This window comes from Phocoena sinus, chromosome 10 (assembly GCF_008692025.1).
Source record: "Phocoena sinus isolate mPhoSin1 chromosome 10, mPhoSin1.pri, whole genome shotgun sequence".
NCBI classification, from domain to species: domain Eukaryota; kingdom Metazoa; phylum Chordata; class Mammalia; order Artiodactyla; family Phocoenidae; genus Phocoena; species Phocoena sinus.
In genome coordinates this window covers 3,551,970-3,568,291 of record NC_045772.1, presented here as the reverse complement: position 1 = coordinate 3,568,291, position 16,322 = coordinate 3,551,970, and the positions used below count along the sequence as shown (strand labels likewise).

At 58.0% G+C, this 16,322-nt stretch overlaps 2 protein-coding genes across 5 annotated transcripts in view; both read left to right on the top strand.

The window, feature by feature from the left end:
* Window positions 1-11,091, top strand: part of TRMU (tRNA 5-methylaminomethyl-2-thiouridylate methyltransferase) — a 24,980-nt gene extending 13,889 nt beyond the window's left edge. The window contains exons 4-11 of one of the 3 annotated variants that reach the window (XM_032644384.1): window positions 821-943; window positions 4,098-4,270; window positions 5,813-5,866; window positions 5,951-6,017; window positions 7,320-7,420; window positions 8,776-8,920; window positions 9,339-9,421; window positions 9,875-11,091. In XM_032644384.1, coding sequence (XP_032500275.1) covers window positions 821-943; window positions 4,098-4,270; window positions 5,813-5,866; window positions 5,951-6,017; window positions 7,320-7,420; window positions 8,776-8,920; window positions 9,339-9,421; window positions 9,875-10,039 — 911 coding nt within the window. In that variant the 3' untranslated portion in view covers window positions 10,040-11,091. Of the gene's footprint in view, window positions 1-820; window positions 944-4,097; window positions 4,271-5,812; window positions 5,867-5,950; window positions 6,018-7,319; window positions 7,421-8,775; window positions 8,921-9,319; window positions 9,422-9,874 lie in introns of all 3 variants that reach the window. The other 2 variants (XM_032644388.1, XM_032644389.1) reach the window with 2 other exon arrangements.
* Window positions 11,087-16,322, top strand: LOC116760095. Of its 2 annotated transcripts, none has more exons than XM_032644383.1 (2): window positions 11,087-14,009; window positions 14,338-16,322. In XM_032644383.1, exon 1 carries the CDS (start codon window positions 11,210-11,212, stop codon window positions 12,512-12,514), a length of 1,305 nt encoding a protein of 434 aa, XP_032500274.1. In that variant the 5' UTR covers window positions 11,087-11,209; the 3' UTR covers window positions 12,515-14,009; window positions 14,338-16,322. The 2 variants fall into 2 exon arrangements, with proteins under 2 accessions (XP_032500274.1, XP_032500273.1); XM_032644382.1 differs by having other exon boundaries at window positions 14,107-16,322.

Sequence of the window (16,322 nt, the reverse complement as noted above, 5' to 3'; positions counted from 1 at the left end):
AGATGTTGTACATATATACAATGGAATATTACTCAGCCATAAAAAGGAATGAAATTGGGTCGTTTGTAGAGACATGGATGGACCTAGAGGCTGTCATACAGAGTGAAGTAAGTCAGAAAGAGAAAAACAAATATCGTATGTTAACGTGTATATGTGGAATCTAGAAAAATGGTACAGATGAACTGGTTTGCAAGACAGAAATAGAGACACAGATGTAGAGAACAAAGGTATGGACACCAAGGGGAGAAAGAGGCAGAGGGTAGTGGTGGTGGGATGAATTGGGACATTGGGCTTGACATATACACTGATATGTATAAAACAGATAACTAATAACCTGCTATATAAAAAAATAAATAAAAAAAAAAAATCTCCGGAGATTTCCCTGGTGGCGCAGTGGTTAAGAATCTGCCTGCCAATGGCAGGGGACACAGGTTCGATCCTTGGTCCGGGAAGATCCCACATGCCGCGGAGCAACTAAGCCCGTTGAGCCTGCACTCTAGAGCCTGTGAGCCACAACTGCTGAGCCTGCGTGCCACAGCTACTGAAGCCTGCGTGCCTAGAGCCCGTGCTCTGCAACAAGAGAAGCCACGACAATAAGAAGCCCATACTCCTCAGCGAAGAGTAGTCCCCGATCACCACTACTAGAGAAAGCCCGTGCACAGCAACGAAGACCCAACGCAGCCAAAAAATTAAAAAGCAGAATGTCAATTGTATTAAAGTATTTGACAGGATAGACATCTGTACCATAAAATTAAAATTAAAAAAAATTTTAAATAAAAATAAATAAAATCTGATCTTCGTATTTTTAAAAACCTCTCAGGAGCAGATGCAGTTGCTACGGGTCACTATGCAAGAACGTCCCTGGAAGATGAAGAGGTCTTTCAGCAGAAGCACGTCAGGAGGCCAGAAGGGCTTTTCAGAAATCGATTTGAAATCAGAAATGGTGAGTAGAAGTGCCTGGGCCAGAGCTTAATTATTTGTGAATGGAGTAAAATATTTTGAAGAATGACAGTGAGTTGTTTGAGCACACCTGCACGACTCCTCTCCGTGTGTTCCAAACTAGCTCGTTGGTTTTGGTTTCCTCTTCGAAAAAGGACAGTTACCGACAGGGTCGTTTTCCCCAAGGGCCTGTGATTGGTACCAGGAGGAGGTTCAGGTGGGGTGCCCGGGCCAGGGCTGCTGGGAAACTGAAGCCGTAATTCATAACCCAGTTCTGGGAGGAGACGCACAGCAGTAATAATTGGAGTGTAACAGGCCCTGATTCTTACCCTCGAGTCTGTGAGGACTTGAGATTGAGGTGTACTTCAGAGTGACATGAGTGCTGGGACCTGACACGGCACAGGCCTGGCAGCCAGGCTTGTAACTGTGCTTACGAAGATTACATATATAAATTAGCTCATCAGTGTCAAAGGGAGCAAAGTTCCACCTGCCTAGAAAATGCCAGGCAGTCACCTGGGAAGCTGCTGGCTTGTCCTGGTGGACATCTGCCTGTAGAACAGAGGGGTTTGCATCATTATTAAGTGAAAGGCAAGATGGGGCTCGGAGCCGTGTTTCTGCGGACAGTTTCCACTGCTGCAGCCCCGTGGGGGAGTTGGCATTTCCCCGCGTCTGGCCTGCCCTGGCCGCCTCACGCCCACCGCCTCCCTCCCCGCGCCCCTCTTGGCAGTGCCAGCATGCGGGTTCTCTGGTTCTCTTTCTCAGATGAGGAAACTGAAGCTTGGCTGCACTCGCCAACCGGGGTGCCTCGGGCTGGGGGGCTGGATCCCAGCTGGGTCTGCTCAGCTCCGCCGTCCCTGGTCGTTGTGCCGTCCTCCGTGTCATCCAGCCTGATCCACCCTGTTTTCCTTCTCTCTCCCTCCTTCCCCCCTCTCACAGCAGCCGAGGCCAGAGATAACCTTACTGGCAGGGCCCAGACAAGGACACCGCCTACGTGCTGTTGGGAAGGCCTCTCGCTGCTGCCTGCAGGGCGCTGGGCCGTTTGTGTTCCCTGTGGGGGCATGTGTGTGTGTGTGTGTGTGTGTGTGTGTGTGTGTGTGTGTGTGTGTGTCTGCGTGTGTGTGTGTCTGTGTTTGTGGTCAGGGGCTGATGTGTGGGGAGAGGTGACCGCTTCCCTCCCTGGTGCTGCCTTCGCACTCCTGGGCAACCCTCACCAGGAAGCCCTCCACATCAGGAGGACACGGCTTTGACTGCCCAGCCCTGCCACCTGGGGACTCCATGGTGGAATTTGCCCAGTGAACGTCGGTCTAAGGGGCCTGAGTAGATGAAGGATTTGTTTCCATGTCACATAGCCACCCCCGCTTACCTCCTAGAACATATGGCGCCTTACAGAGCTTTCTGGGCCTTTTTGACAGGCCGGAGGCACTCAGACCTCTGACTGCATTGGCGTGTGCTTTGTTCTGTGTAGCTGTTTTAATAATACCACAGTGTCTTTGTTCTCTGTGTGCGTTTTAGGCACCTAGAGATTTTTATTTTGCTCTGACTCAGTTGCCCTGGAGACCTGGTCTGGGGCCTCCTGGCCTGGGTCCCTGGGGAGAGCGCATAGGGGCAGCAGAGTCCAGCCTGCGCTCCTGACCCCTGGCCCTGGGCCAGGGTAGATGTCCTCACCCGTCCCCGTGGCAGGTGGCACCACGGCCGACCCGGAGGAGCGAAGGTGTGAATGAGGCTCCAGGCACAGGCAGACCATTGCCTAGCAGGCATCCCTCTCCGTGGTTTAGGGTTCCTGCTTTCTTTCTTAAAAATCATAGATTTTGAGTTTGTTTTAAAATAACCCAGAACTTTGAGAAATTGCAAATTGCTCCCAGTATTCTGAGGCTTTTATATGCACTTAGACTGTTTAAGTTTAGTTTTGAAACAAAAAAGAACCTTTGGCAAATGAGTCTGCCTACCTGATGACTGGTTGACTGAACTCGGTTTTTCACTTTTCACTTGATTTTGTTGTTTTGTACGTAAAAAGTGATGGAATAGAAACCAGGTGATTGAGCTCAGTTTCCAGCTCTGCGCTTCTCTCCCTGCACCATTGTGGGCAGTCACTTTAATTATCTGAGCCTCAGTTTCCCCATCTGAAAATGGGGATAATTCTATCATAGGGCTAAAGTGAGAATCACATTTGAGGTCACGGGTGGAAAACATTAGCTACACAGAGAGCATGTTACACATGTGACTGGGCCGAGCTGCACGCTGCACTTGGGCTGTTTGTACCCTTGGCACGGGTGTGAGCTGTGGGTGTGACTTGCCGAGGCTTTGCTTAGCCCTGGTTGTGAGTCACGTGGAAAGAATCTGGAACACTGGTGTCACGTTCGGTTTCCTCCGTTGGTCATTGAGCTGCAGAGTGGGGGACCCAGCGTTTGCAGTCATGGAAGGTCTGTAACACACCAGGCAGGGCCGAGGGACCCGGAGATGGAGGCGGGCCTTGTTTCCTGAACCGCATCCCGTGGCCAGGGTCAGTCACAGCTCTGCACTGTTGCTGTCCAGCCGGGAACGGGTGTTTACAATGAATAGAACATTGGAGAAACTGCAGAGGGGCAGCTGACGGATGTCAGCTCGAACCATAAGAAACGCCCACTGTGACCAAGTGGGGAGTACGTTTAGAAGCTGGGTGCTGCTGGGGGACGTGGTTGGCGTCCACCGTGGGACCTGGGAGGTGAGCAGGGTCCCTGAGAGCAGCCACGGTGCAGACACATCCTGTGGTTATTAGGAAACAGCACAGCTGACACCATTTCAGCAGGATTTTCTGTACGCTGTCTCGTCCAGTTTTCCCAGATGTGGCTGAGTTTGTTTTTTTCTTAATACTTCATAACATTTTTGTCATGTGATGTTTAGTCTTTGCAGATATAGTCTAACATATGAACTGGAATAAATGTCCTTATCACGTAAACTCTACCCTCTGCGTATTTTTTTCAATAGTAGATCAATTAGGGATGAGAATTTTTCTTACCTTAACCACGGCAGTTCTCTTTTCTGGAAGTCTTCTATTGAGTATCGATCTTTGTTTCTGCCAGACCAGGGGTAATCTATCAAAGTAAACAGAAGGACATGACTAAAAGCAAAGTATGATGATTTTTATTCCTGCAACATCTTTTGTTCTTTACTCTTGGCAGTGGTAAAACTTCTGCAAGCAGCTGACAGCTTTAAAGACCAGACCTTCTTTCTCAGCCAGGTTTCCCAGGATGCCCTGAGGAGAACCCTCTTCCCCCTGGGGGGATTAACAAAAGATTTTGTAAAGAAAATAGCTGCTGAAAATAGACTTCATCATGTGCTTCAGAAAAAAGAGGTAGGATTGAGGGGTGTGCGCGCTCCCCGCCTGGGGCCCTGCACCACCTCCCCAGCCCGGGATCTGGCATCGAGCGGGGAGCCCGTCGTGCGCACAGTGGGAGGGGCTGCGTCCTTCAGAAAGCAGCAGAGGAGGGACCTCTCCCTCCCGGCCGTGCCTCGGCCCCCCGGGGGTGGCAGCTGTCCTGGCAGCTAGGTGGCTGGCTGGGGTGCTCTTGGCTCAGCTGCCAGGGGAGAGCAGGATGGTGAGGACCGGGCTCCGAGACCCCCATCGGCACACACATCTCTGTTTCCGTCCACGCGGCAGCACGGCCTCGTCAGGTGTCTTCTTTGCGCCAGGCACTGCACCACTGGCCTCTGAGGACGCGGTGAGGAGCGCAGTTCCATCCCTGCCTTCAGGGAGCTTACGTCAAGGGGGCAGACAGACAAACCTACCGTTGTAAACTCGGAAGGTGTCCCTGAGAGAAGGTGTAGGGTCCGGGGAGAGAAAATGCCATGGGCTCTGATCTAGATTCGGGGGCAGAGACAGACGCCAGGAAAGGCCTCCAAGGAAAGTCTGTTTGTCCTCAGGCCTCAGGGTGAATAGGATTTAGTGTCACGTAGACGGCCGGGGAAGAGCCGGTGCAAAGGCCCCGAGCCTGGCGCAGTGGTGGAGTTGAGGTGAAGCCAGTGTGGTGGGCGCTTGGTGCTAGAGGGTGGGGTGCAATGTGGGAGGGGTCCCAGTGGGCTCGGCAGACCCTGGGGTGGTCAGTCTAACGAGGCTGTTGCGGGTTGAGGCGGCCTTAGCTGCAGCTGCTGCTGCACGTCTGTCCTGGGGACGGGCACAGCTGTGCTTTTGTCAGCAAGTTGCTGTCCCCCGGGAAGCCAGCCCTGTGCCCATCCCTCCACCCGTAGCATCTCTACTCATGTCTCTACCTGTTCGGTTTCTGGGTGTGACCGGTAAGAGCTGAGGGAGCCGCCCTCATAGGACCCGTGTTCTAGGGAGACACAGGCCAGCGCGTGAGCGAGGAAGCCGAACCATGAGCACGGGACGGCGAGCCTGTTCCCGCTAGGCCTTCCCGCGTGCTAGAAACGTCACCTCGAGAAAAGACTCTCCTTCCTCGGACCCTCCCGCGGTGCTTCACCTCGTGGCCTGGCTTGTACTTCCTGCTTCTGCTCTGGTCCCTGTCTCTCCCCTGAGACTCACCGACAGTGGCCTGAGGGCTTAAGCAGCTTTAGTTTTCTTTCCTGGGCGGCTGGTCTGAGGGTCTGCAGCGTGGGGCCAGACCCTGCTGGGTGTGGAGGTGGCACCGCCTACTTAGCTGCCAAGGTCCATGTCTGGCGCCTGAAGTAAGCCCCTGAGATCTGTTTGTGGCTGGGACTGGTGTGTGTGGTGCTGGAGAAGGGAAGCCAGGACCCTGGCCCGGGGGTGGGGCGGCTTGGGGCAGGTGAGGCCCCGAGAGGCCCCGTGTGCCCCCCCACTCGCCCCTGCCCAGGCTCTCCAGGTGGAGTGCAGGACCCCACCTGGCCGTTCGTCTCACGGTCGGCCTTCCTTTCATTTCAGAGCATGGGCATCTGTTTCGTTGGTAAAAGAAATTTTGAAAATTTCATCCTTCAGGTGAGTGGTTTTTGATGCAAAAGGGTGGAGCCACTTTTCTGCTCTGGACCTGGATCTGTTAGTAATGAAACGTTTGTTTTCCAGTATTTACAGCCTCGACCTGGTAAATTTATTTCTATAGAAGACAATAAGGTTCTGGGAACGCATAAAGGTGAGATGCACCCCTGGGCTGCTTTTCATCCTGAGCAGCTTGAGGCGTGGGGCAAGTTTGAGCTCTGGGGATTTAGAGATGATTCCAGTCCCGCAGGCACGGCGGTGGGTGGCGCCAGGGAAGGTGGGAGTGGCTCTGACCGGGTGTTTGCGATTTGAGACGTGGACTCCTTTTAAGCATCGCAGCCGATAACAGAGGATGCCGTCTGGTTCAGAAGCCTCACTCTCTGAGTTATGTATTAAGTCTCCATGAATAGACTTATTTTTCCATTACATATAGAGAATACCAGACTCCAGAAAAACTCCACTGGAGGGAAGGAGTTAGGTTGACTTCAGAAACTCTGAGTCCCGAGTTTCGTGAAGAGTTGGGACCGGAAGGTGGCCCTCCTGGCCGGAGTGCTGCACCCCAATGCTGCTCCCTCATTCGCAGACGCCGCTGCGGGTCGGGGCACCATGAGCCTGCCCTGAGCCGGCATGGGGAGGACGGGTCAGCGCGAGAGTTCACAGCCCAGGTGGGAGGACAGAGGCGGGCTTGGTCAACGGTGGGGCTGTGCCCTTGGGGGCCTGGTGACAGGCGAGACTTGGTCCAGCGTGGGTCTGGCCTGCCGGAAGGACGAGGGCTGGGGCTCAGACATGGACACTCCCAAGGGGCTTGTTCCTTGGAGACCCTCACCTCGGTTTGGGCCGGACGGCTTCCCCTTCCTGGTGCTGTTGGAGGGAGCGGGCCTTAGACGTCACGGGCTCCCAGAGAGCTGAGCGTTCCTGAGGGAGGACGTGCCGGCCCTGCTGGGGACAGCTTGCAGGGCGCTCGCAGCCTGTCCCGGCAGGAGGCTGCCAGGGCACGCAGGGGAGCCCAGCTCCGTTGCCTGGCTTGCAGAAGTGGAGCGCTGAGCTTGGCGCCGGTTCCCCCGTGGGGCTGGGGGCTGGGGGCTGGGGGAGGCGTGGCCTAGCCGGCTGGCCTTGTGGTGTTTGTGGTGGGGATGAGGGTGCACAGAGAAAACGGGGCAGCCTGGTGTCCTGGCCCCGAGGCGGTTAGTACACAGGGGCTCGGCAAGGGGGCCTCGTGGCTTCAGGCGGGGCACTTGGCCCACGTTCTAAAGGAGCGGTCCCAGCTCCTGGTGGGTCAGGGGGCCGCACAGCTGGAACGGCTCCTCGCGGGGTGGGAGGTACAGCCTAAGCCAGGCCGCCCGGGTGGTCCGCAGAGGGAGCCTCCTGCCTGCTGCCTCCCAGCCTCCGCCCCGTTGCGAGGGTGGGACGTTTGAGACGGGGCCCCTCCCACCTCACCGAGAAACCGTTTCCACAGGTTGGTTCCTGTATACTTTGGGCCAGAGAGCCAACATAGGTGGCTTACGGGAGCCCTGGTACGTGGTGGAGAAGGATGGCACCAGGGGCGACGTGCTCGTGGTGAGTTGGGAGGGTGCGGTGACGGAGGCCTGGTTATGGCAGAGCCCACGGTGCTGAACCAGGCAGGGTGGGGGCTCTGCAGGGCAGCTGCGGTTGGGAGCATCCTTGCCTTTCCTCTGCATCCTCCCGGGATTGGCCCTAGGTACCAGAAGGGTTTTGTTTAAGGTACTTGCTAGGCTTTTACTGTATGCTGGCCACATTATTAACCATCCCATCAGTCCCTGTAAATAGATGTATTCCTCCGATTTTACAAGACTCAAAGATTAAGTAACGTGGGAAGGTCCCTTGGAGCGGGGGTGGCTCAGCGTCTGGGGCAGGGCCTGCACACAGAGGCCTCCAGCGATTCACTGTTGAACAGATAGGGTGCAGAGCTGGGACCGACCTAGGCCTTCTGCCGCAGCGGGGCCCTGGGCCACTGGGACCCGGGACTGTGTCCCCAGGCTCTAGAGCAGGACTTCACAAAGCGGGCATGTTTGCCCTGCTCCCCTCCCTGGAACATTTGGCAGGGCCTGGGGACATTTTCAGCATCACGGCATGGGGGAGGGAGGAGGGGGGCAGGTGCTGCTGGCGTCCAGCCGGTGAAGCCAGGGAGCCCTGTCCCCTCCACAGTGATCCGGCCCCACATCTCAGCAGTGCCGAGGCTGAGCATCCCGGCTCTGAGCGCGCTCTGTGGGGGACCCTCCCTTAGATGCGGGCAGAGGGGCCAGCAGGCCTCTGGGACACCACCGCCCAGAAGAGCCCTGGGCGCAAGGGCCTGGACGGTGATTCTGGTCCAGCATGAGTTAAAGGGACTTTAGTGTAAAGTTTAGCTGTCTCTTTTGCTTTGAGAAAGGACATCCACCGACACTTGTCCCCTGTGTGGGTCTCCTTATCTACTTAGAGCCCAAGGGCCCCGGGCTTGATGCCCTTGGGCCTGCCTCAGGGGAGGCCTGCTAAGTCCTGGGAGGCCAGCTGCATGGAGGCCTAGGAGGCCTGTCCCCAGCCGTGTGGGGCTTGTTGGGATCCCTGTGGCGACGTGGCTGCCCCGTGTGCCTCTGGCACTGGGACGCAGGGTTGTGGTGGGGGCAGGGTGAACTTCCAGGAGGAGAGGTCATGGGGTTGGATCACACGCTCCTCTGCTATTTGCTGAGTGTGACCATGACGAGTGACTTTCCCTCTCGTGCCTCAGTTTCCTCATCTTCAAAGTGGGGTAGAAAGGCTCGAGGGATAAGCGCATGAATCTCCACGTGTCAGTGTGGATTTCAGTGAGTGTTTACTGTTATGATCATTATTAATGAAGTGCAGAGAGGGGGCTTTGAGGCAGGACCCTCCACTGAGGGCTCCAGGGTGTCACGTCCTCGCGCTCCGCTCCGCAGGCCCCCCGGACAGACCACCCGGCCCTGTACAGGGACCTGCTGCGGACCGGCCGCGTGCACTGGGTGGCTGAGGAGCCGCCCGCAGCCCTGGTCCGCGACAAGATGATGGAGTGCCACTTCCGGTTCCGCCACCAGATGGCGCTAGGTGACTGAGCGGGGATCCCCGGGTGAGGCCAGAGTTAGGACCGGCGATTTGACCTGGGCCTGGGCCCCCACTGTTAAGACTGTATAACGTGTAGGCCTCCTTGCCCTCTGCCTACGCAGAGGCAGCCTGGCGGGCGCTGAGGCCAGCTTAGCCTCCTTTGTCCGTGACACAGGGTCGGTCTCTGGAAGAGGGCAGGTTGCCGGGGCGGGTGGGACTGAGGGTCCCACTGTCAGGCTGCCGGCAGGTAGTGTGTGTGCCGCCCCGGGGCCCGGGTAGACGGCACTGAGCCCCTCTGGCCGTCGCCCCGAGCTTCCTTTGTCCTCACTGCCTGCTCCTTCCTCCCCGGGGGCCCAAGGCCTGGGTCTGAGCACATGTGGCAAGGCCAGCGCCCCCTCCAAGGGTCCTTCTCTTCCCCCAGTGCCCTGCGTGCTGACCCTCAATCAAGACGGCACTGTGTGGGTGACGGCCGTGAAGGCTGTGCGGGCTCTCGCCCTGGGACAGGTGAGTCGGGGTACGCCGGCTGGCAGGCGGGTTGGGGTCTCAGCCCCAAGTCTGCGCCTGCCTTTGCCCCGGAACCTGGCCCTCCTCAGCAGCTGCTCGGCCGCGCGGAGGAGCAGGCTTCGTGCTCTGGAAGGACGGCACTTCCTCCCGACCAGAGCAGCTGGTCTCCAGGGGGAGCTGAGGGGCAGAGGGGCTGCGGTGCTCAGCTCACACAGCCCGCGAGGGTGGGTGCACAGGCAGCCCTGCAACCGTGAGGCCTGGCTCTTGCGCGGCTAGTGGGAGCGCCGGCTGCCCTGCCCTGGCCCGCCTCTGGTCGGGGCCCCGGGGACAAGGACAAAAGAGGGAGAGGCAGAGCATTGCCCCTCCCCAGCCCCAGGTCTGGGCTCCTGGCTGCACTGTGGGCACCCGGGTGCCAGGTCGCACTGCAGGTGACACGGCCTCTCTCCTCTGCAGTTCGCTGTGTTCTACAAAGGGGGCGAGTGCCTGGGCAGTGGGAAGATCTTGCGCCTGGGGCCATCCGCCTACACACTCCAGAAGGGCAGGAGCAGACCCGACGTGGCCGTGGAGGGCTCCAGCGTCGGCCGGGATGACAGCCCGGGCCAGGGGCCCACGCTCTGACAGAGGCCGAGCGGCTGATGTGGAGCTCATGGGAGGAGGCGTGGACGAGCGGGGCCGGGGGCAGGGCCGCTCCAGAGCCAGGGAGAGCCCATCCTCTCTGCTTGCTGGCCGACGGGTCTGTCCCAAGTGCCCCATGGGTGGAGTTCCTCTTGCGCACCCCCTAGAGGGCTTCCCCTCCGGGGGCATGCCGAGGGGACCTGTGGGGAGGGATGGATGGGCTGCAGGGGCAGTACCCAATAAAAACTCTGTCCGGGGTGTGGATTCTGATGGCTTCCAGTGGGGTGGGGCCTGAGTGGGCCGTCTCGGGGGCTCCACGGCACTAGCCACGTGTGGGGAGGCGGGGGTGTGTGCTGCATGGGAGAGCGATGGGATCCCCCCTTCCTCCGCCTCCATTCACGGCTGTGCCCACCCTCACCTGTGGCAGGGGATGTGTGACGGCCCTTGAGCTGACTCCCAGCCTGCAAGGGTATCTGAGGGGGACAGTGTGACCTTGAGGCCACTCTGAGGGGCGGCGGCCCTGCCCCCAGTCCAGGCAGCTGCACGGGAGCCTCCCCTCCCCCTGCAGAGTGCCCGGCACCCTGGCCAGGCCCCCTGGCCAGTCACATCGAGAGCTGAAGGGTAGCTTGTAAACGAGGGAAGTTTATTTCTCACGGTTGTGGAGCCTGGAAGTCTGAGGTCAGGGTGCCGGCTCCGATGGGGGAGGGTCCTCTTACGGGGGGCCGGTGACCGTCTTCTCACTGTGTCTTCGCGTGGTGGAAGGGGCAGGGGTTTTTCTGGGACCGCCCCACCCCCAGCCGCGCCACGCAGCTTGTGGGATCTCCATTCCCCCACCAGGGAGCGAACCTGGGCCCTCGGCCATGCAAGTGCTGAATCCTAACCACTGGACTGCCAGGGAGCTCCCTGCGGCCTCTGAAGAGCACCTGTCCGCTTCATGAGGGCCCCACCCTCAAGACCCAATGGCGGGCTTCCCTGCTGGCGCAGCGGTTGGGAGTCCGCCTGCCGATGCAGGGGACGCGGGTTCGTGCCCCGGTCCAGGAAGATCCCACATGCCGCGGAGCGGCTGGGCCCGTGAGCCATGGCCGCTGAGCCTGCGCGTCCAGAGCCTGTGCTCCACAACGGGAGAGGCCACAACAGTGAGAGGCCCGCGTACCGCAAAAAAAAAAAGACCCAATGGCTGCCACCACATCAGGGCTAGGGTTTCAACCTGTGCCCTTCGGGACACAAACACACACCATAGAGCTCGTGCGTGTTTTGTGCAGCGCTGAGTGGCAGATGAGAGCACCTGTGGAGCTGGCTTTGGCCGGGGGCATCGTGGGGTGGCCGTCGTCCTGCCATGGGCAGTTGAAAGGCCCGCTGGGGAGCCACCGCAGGACTTGGAGGCGGGAGGCTTGGAGACGCTCCACCAGACCTTCCCGGGGGCGCGGTCAGCTGGGTCAGGTCGGGGTTGGCCCTTCCTGGAAGGGCACACTTCTGCGTGCCCCGGTGCCTCCAGCTTCCCTGCCTTGGCACGGGTTAGTGCCCTGTCCCGGCTCCCGGTGGGTCCCAGGGTCCCTGGTGCTCTGCTCAGGGGCCCAGCCACCTGCTCCGGTGCCAGGATGGACGAGCCTCAGGCTCTCCCTCTCAGTGACCTCAGACTCAGCCTTTGCTTGCGCTCCAAGCCGGGCTCCTGTGGAGGCTAGAAGTGTGGCTCCCGTCTCCTGTGGGTTAGAAGGTTCTAGAGCAGAGGCAGTGTGGCATGTTCTTCCAGGTGCTATGATGATGGGGAGCAACTCGGGGGGGGTCACGTGGCCCCCCAAGGCTCAGAAGCCCCTTGTGCTGAGGGGCAGAGCTGCAGGGCCAGCCCTGGGTCAAGTCACCCGGGATGGAGCTCCTGCCCCCAGAAAGGTCACACAAGGGAGGGGCTTGAAGTGGGTGACGGGCACCTGGGCTCCAGAATGTGCAGGGCCTGCGGCCACAGTGAGGACAGGGCTTCCTTCTGGACAGGAGGGGAGGCCTGGAGAGGGTTTTGAGCAAAGGATCTCTCTGGCCTGTGTGAGGTACAGATGGCAGGGGACAGGAGAGGACCAGGTGGGGCTGTGGAGGTTTGAACGAGAAGGGGGTCCAGATGCCCTTGGTTCTCTAGCAGGTCGAGATGGACCATTCTCGAGCACTGAGTGGTCGCCCTCCTGCACAGCCAGGCTCTGCCACCCGGGGCCGAGGGAGGAGGACGGGAGTCCGGGAACGGACACCACGCTTGGGACTTGCCCCGGGTCTGCACAGGGGCTGCCGCCTGCCGGGGGGACCAGCCTCAAGCCTGGCTCCGCGGCCCTGCCGGCCTGGGGCAGGGGCACGCGGTGGGCTGGGCCCTACAGCTGGCTGAGTGTGACCCTGCGTCAGGGTGACCGAGAGCTGCGCCCACCGCTCCCCCCAACCCCGGCTCAGCGGTGCCCAGTCCTGGGGCGGCACAGATGCCCACTCTGCGGTGGGGGCCGGTGAGGGGCGGGGGGCTGGATCTGGGCTGTGACCCGGGAAGTGGGCAAGCCCTGTGGGGAGGAGGACGCAGCTCTGTAGGGACTGAGGGTCCCGGCCCCGCCCCGCCCTGCCCCGGGGCACTCAGCGTCCTCCCTCCAGGCAGTTCTGACCAAGCTGGAGCCCCTCCCATTCCCCCTCCTCCTGTTTCCGGGCCCCGCCCTGGCTCCCTCCTAGCCAAGGCCCCACCCAGCAGGGCGCGTCCCCAGGGTGGGGCGTGGGCTGGAGCAGACATGCAGGCACTTCCCACCCGCCATGTGGCTTCCAAGACATCTCCGAGATCCAGATAAAGAAATAGGCCCTGTGGGCTGGAGGTGGAGGTCTGGGCGGCTGCTCCAGCAGGGCTGGCCGAGGGAGGTGTTGACCTGACCCAGCCGGGAGGCTGACCACAGCCCTGCAGGTGCTTTACACGTCGTGCTGGGCAGAGGGGACCGGACGGGACAGCAGTGCCCCTGGGGACACCCAGCCCAGCATGGAAGCCGGGGCTGAGACACCGCCTTTGTTCTGCTAGCTCCCAGGGCAGTGTGGAGCCTCCCTGGATTCAGGTTTCCCGGGACCCACTGCCCTGGGTCTGGGGCTCTTGCGCGGAACCGAGGGCTGAGCTGTGGCCCGGTCTGGGGAGCCGCCACGGTGGGAGGAGGGGCGGGTGGAGGCAGTCGGCATGGACACAGGCCAGCAGAGCGGAGGCCGCCCTTCTGGCCTCTGGGCGGCTCTTCCCGTCCTGCCAGCCCGACGCCAGGCCTCCAGCCAGGTCGGCCAGTGGAGGCGGGAGGAGGGAGCACAGGCCTGCCGCTGCCCCCGGGTCACCAGGCCTCACCTTGGCTGCGCCCATGGCAGCCTCCAGGCCGCAGTACCACCTTCTCTCTGAGGGCACAGCTGACCGACTCTGGGAGGCCTCTGGGCAATGCCTCAGAGACTCAGGTGGAGCTGTTGGCCAGGGCGTACCACTGGGCCTCTCCCAGACTCCAGGGCTGCACTCCCAGGTGGGGAGTGCAGAGGGGCTGGGGTCGGGGTCAACCCCCGGGGCCTGTCTTCTGCCCACATTCCCGGGCTCCAGCTGCCTTGGTTGCCCACGTCCCCGAAGCCTTCGCAAGCCCCGGACCTCCCTGCACCCCCAGTGTCTACAGGGAGGGAGCCTGGAGTGAGGCTACAGCCACGATGTGAGGGAGCGCTTACTCTTACAGCTGGGACGGGGGAGGCTTGGACGTTTTTGTGGCCTGGATGGCGTTCAGATGTTCAGTGTTCACTTCTGTTTCTGTCTCGATCCCGCGGGTCCTGGAGTGGCCTTGGCTAGGTTGGTATGGAGTGCAATTATTTATGTCCACGGGAGGCCACCCAGGCCCAGCGGACGCACCTGCTCCCTTCAGCGGGCGGCTACTCTCCTCACGTGTCCCCCTTAAGCAGCACTTCTGGCTTGAGATGGTGGTATTCTATCACGTTCGTGACCAGGCACTCTTGACAGGTGAATGTTAGCAGGGGAACAGGGGAGGGAGCAGAACCTGAGAGTGGCCTTTGGGGGTGGGGCGTTCATGGGTGGTTTTCCTCTTTTTTTCTCCCAGGCTTGACCCAAGGGTGGCCCCAACCTCTGGGGCTGTGTGGCCAGCGCTGGGGCAAGGACTCCAAGAGAGGCCTGGGAAGGGGGGGCCCTGCGGGCTGAGGAGTGTGTGGGAGCCCCCCCCCAGTGTCTCTTCTTTGCTCCCGCTGATTCTCCCCAAAGGTAGCCCCAGGTGGGTGGAAGTGAGGTAGTGCAGGCAGCTAGAACCCTGGAAGAAACCCATCTTTTTGCATAGAGGAACCAAGAAAAGGGGTGCCAGGAGTAACAGCGTGTGAGGCAAATCCCAGAGAGGAGACAGCGCTGGCGGAGTGGACCCCTCGCTTTCCATATATACTGACAGGCGCTGGCTCACCCTGAGCAGGAACAGACCCAAAGCAGCATCTGAAAGGCTCTTGAGAGCAGAACGGACATAAACCCGCCCAAGTCCTAGACTAACTGAGTGGCAGGTGTACAGAGTGGACCCAAGGCAGCACAGCAAAGTCACAGCCACAGAAGGAGACAGAACTTGTGGTCTGAACCTAATGGGGTTGACCGCCTTCTAAAACAAACAACTGACATCTGCCAGTGGATTTTAACAGGACCCTGAGGCTCCTGATGTAACATTCAAAAATGTCAATCAAGGATTCAGTTTGAAATTAGCCAGCACACAAGGAACAAGGAAACACCAAGAGAAAACAGACTGTGGCCCCAAGATGACCCAGATGCCAAATTACCAGAGAATTTAAAGCTCCTGTTGTCATCAGGCTCTGTGAGGTAAACACGAAATTCACGGAAAACTCCAAGTCTTCAGTAGAGAAATAAAATTAATAAAAAGGAACCAAATGGAAATTTTAGAACTTAAAATTACAGTATTAAAAAAAAAAATCACTGGACAGGCTCAGTAGCAGAATGGAGATGATAGAGGAAAGCATCGGTCAACTTGAAAGCTGATCACTAGAAATGATCTAACCTGAGGAACAGAGAGAAAAAAGAGTGAAAACAGATGAACAAAGCCTCAGGAACCAGTTGTGTTCACTGGCGTCCCAGAAGGACAGGAAAGAGATTGGTGCAGGAAAAAATTTTGAAGTGCGAAGTGCAAGAGTCTGGATGAGCAGGAAATGGATAGAAGGTTCCAGAATGGCTCCTGCTCCCCCGGGCTTGTCAGCATCCTGTACATGGTCCCTTTTCCAGGGCTGCCTTAGGAAGGGGCGGCAACAGGGATGCAGGAGTGGGGGGAAAACCGGACAGCAAAAGTACAAATTCAAAAAAATCTTAATTTATTGTAGACTCTTTCCTCATTTGTGTTGCATTTCCAGTGTTCTGAACATTAATAAATACACATTTGTTTAAAAAAGCAAAAACAAAAAACCTCCAGTGTCTAGTATCTCTCATAAAGTCTTAAGTCACAAAAATAGGTTTACATTTTTCCTGTCTTAATAAAACTGACAGTTGTTTTTTTTTGGTAACAGTTCTGATCAAATGAAAAAACTAAATACATCTCAAGGGACAAAGTCCAGTTGCAGAAGAATATGGGATAATACGAAAGTGAAGTGTTCAGACTCAAAAATATTTCCACTTTTGTTTTTACTTAGAAAATGTCTCCTCAATGGTAAACATTTGAAGGTACTATTCTTTTGTATCTTGAAAAGGCCACTCCCCTAAGGCACATTTATAATTCATTCAAGTGTGAGGGCTTTGGGATCTCATTTCATTTCTGTATGAAGCCTGTGGTCTTAGACCTGAGTATCAGGTATGTTTTCCTCTCAGCCATTAACAGTACTCGCATTTTCATCAAAGTAATACAGTACGGACATCTTTGCATTTTACTTGATTTTCATCATATTTTATGGTTTCTCGTATTTGGAGGCAGCTGTGCTGACCGTTTATTTGGGCATCCGACTGAGGAACAAAAGAAACACTGAAATAAGACGTGTCTGAGTAATTCTGGGCCCCGTTCCACAGCCCCTCAGGCCACGCTCTGCCGACTGCCCGCAGAGGGACAGTCACAGCCGGTCCTTGGTGTGAGTTTCCAAAAAACAGCTTGGTAACTATTGAACAGTGTGGCTGAGGCTTTGTCCCTTCTCACAATTGGCCATTTGAAGCAAAATGAAGTAATTGGTCAGACTCTGGGGGTGAGACCCCCGCCTGCCTGGAGCTCCTCGGACTCTAAAAGAGCTAGAAAATTGGCAGGAAGGAATGTGACATCCTGGAAGACCTCATACCTCCGTCTGAATCAGGAAC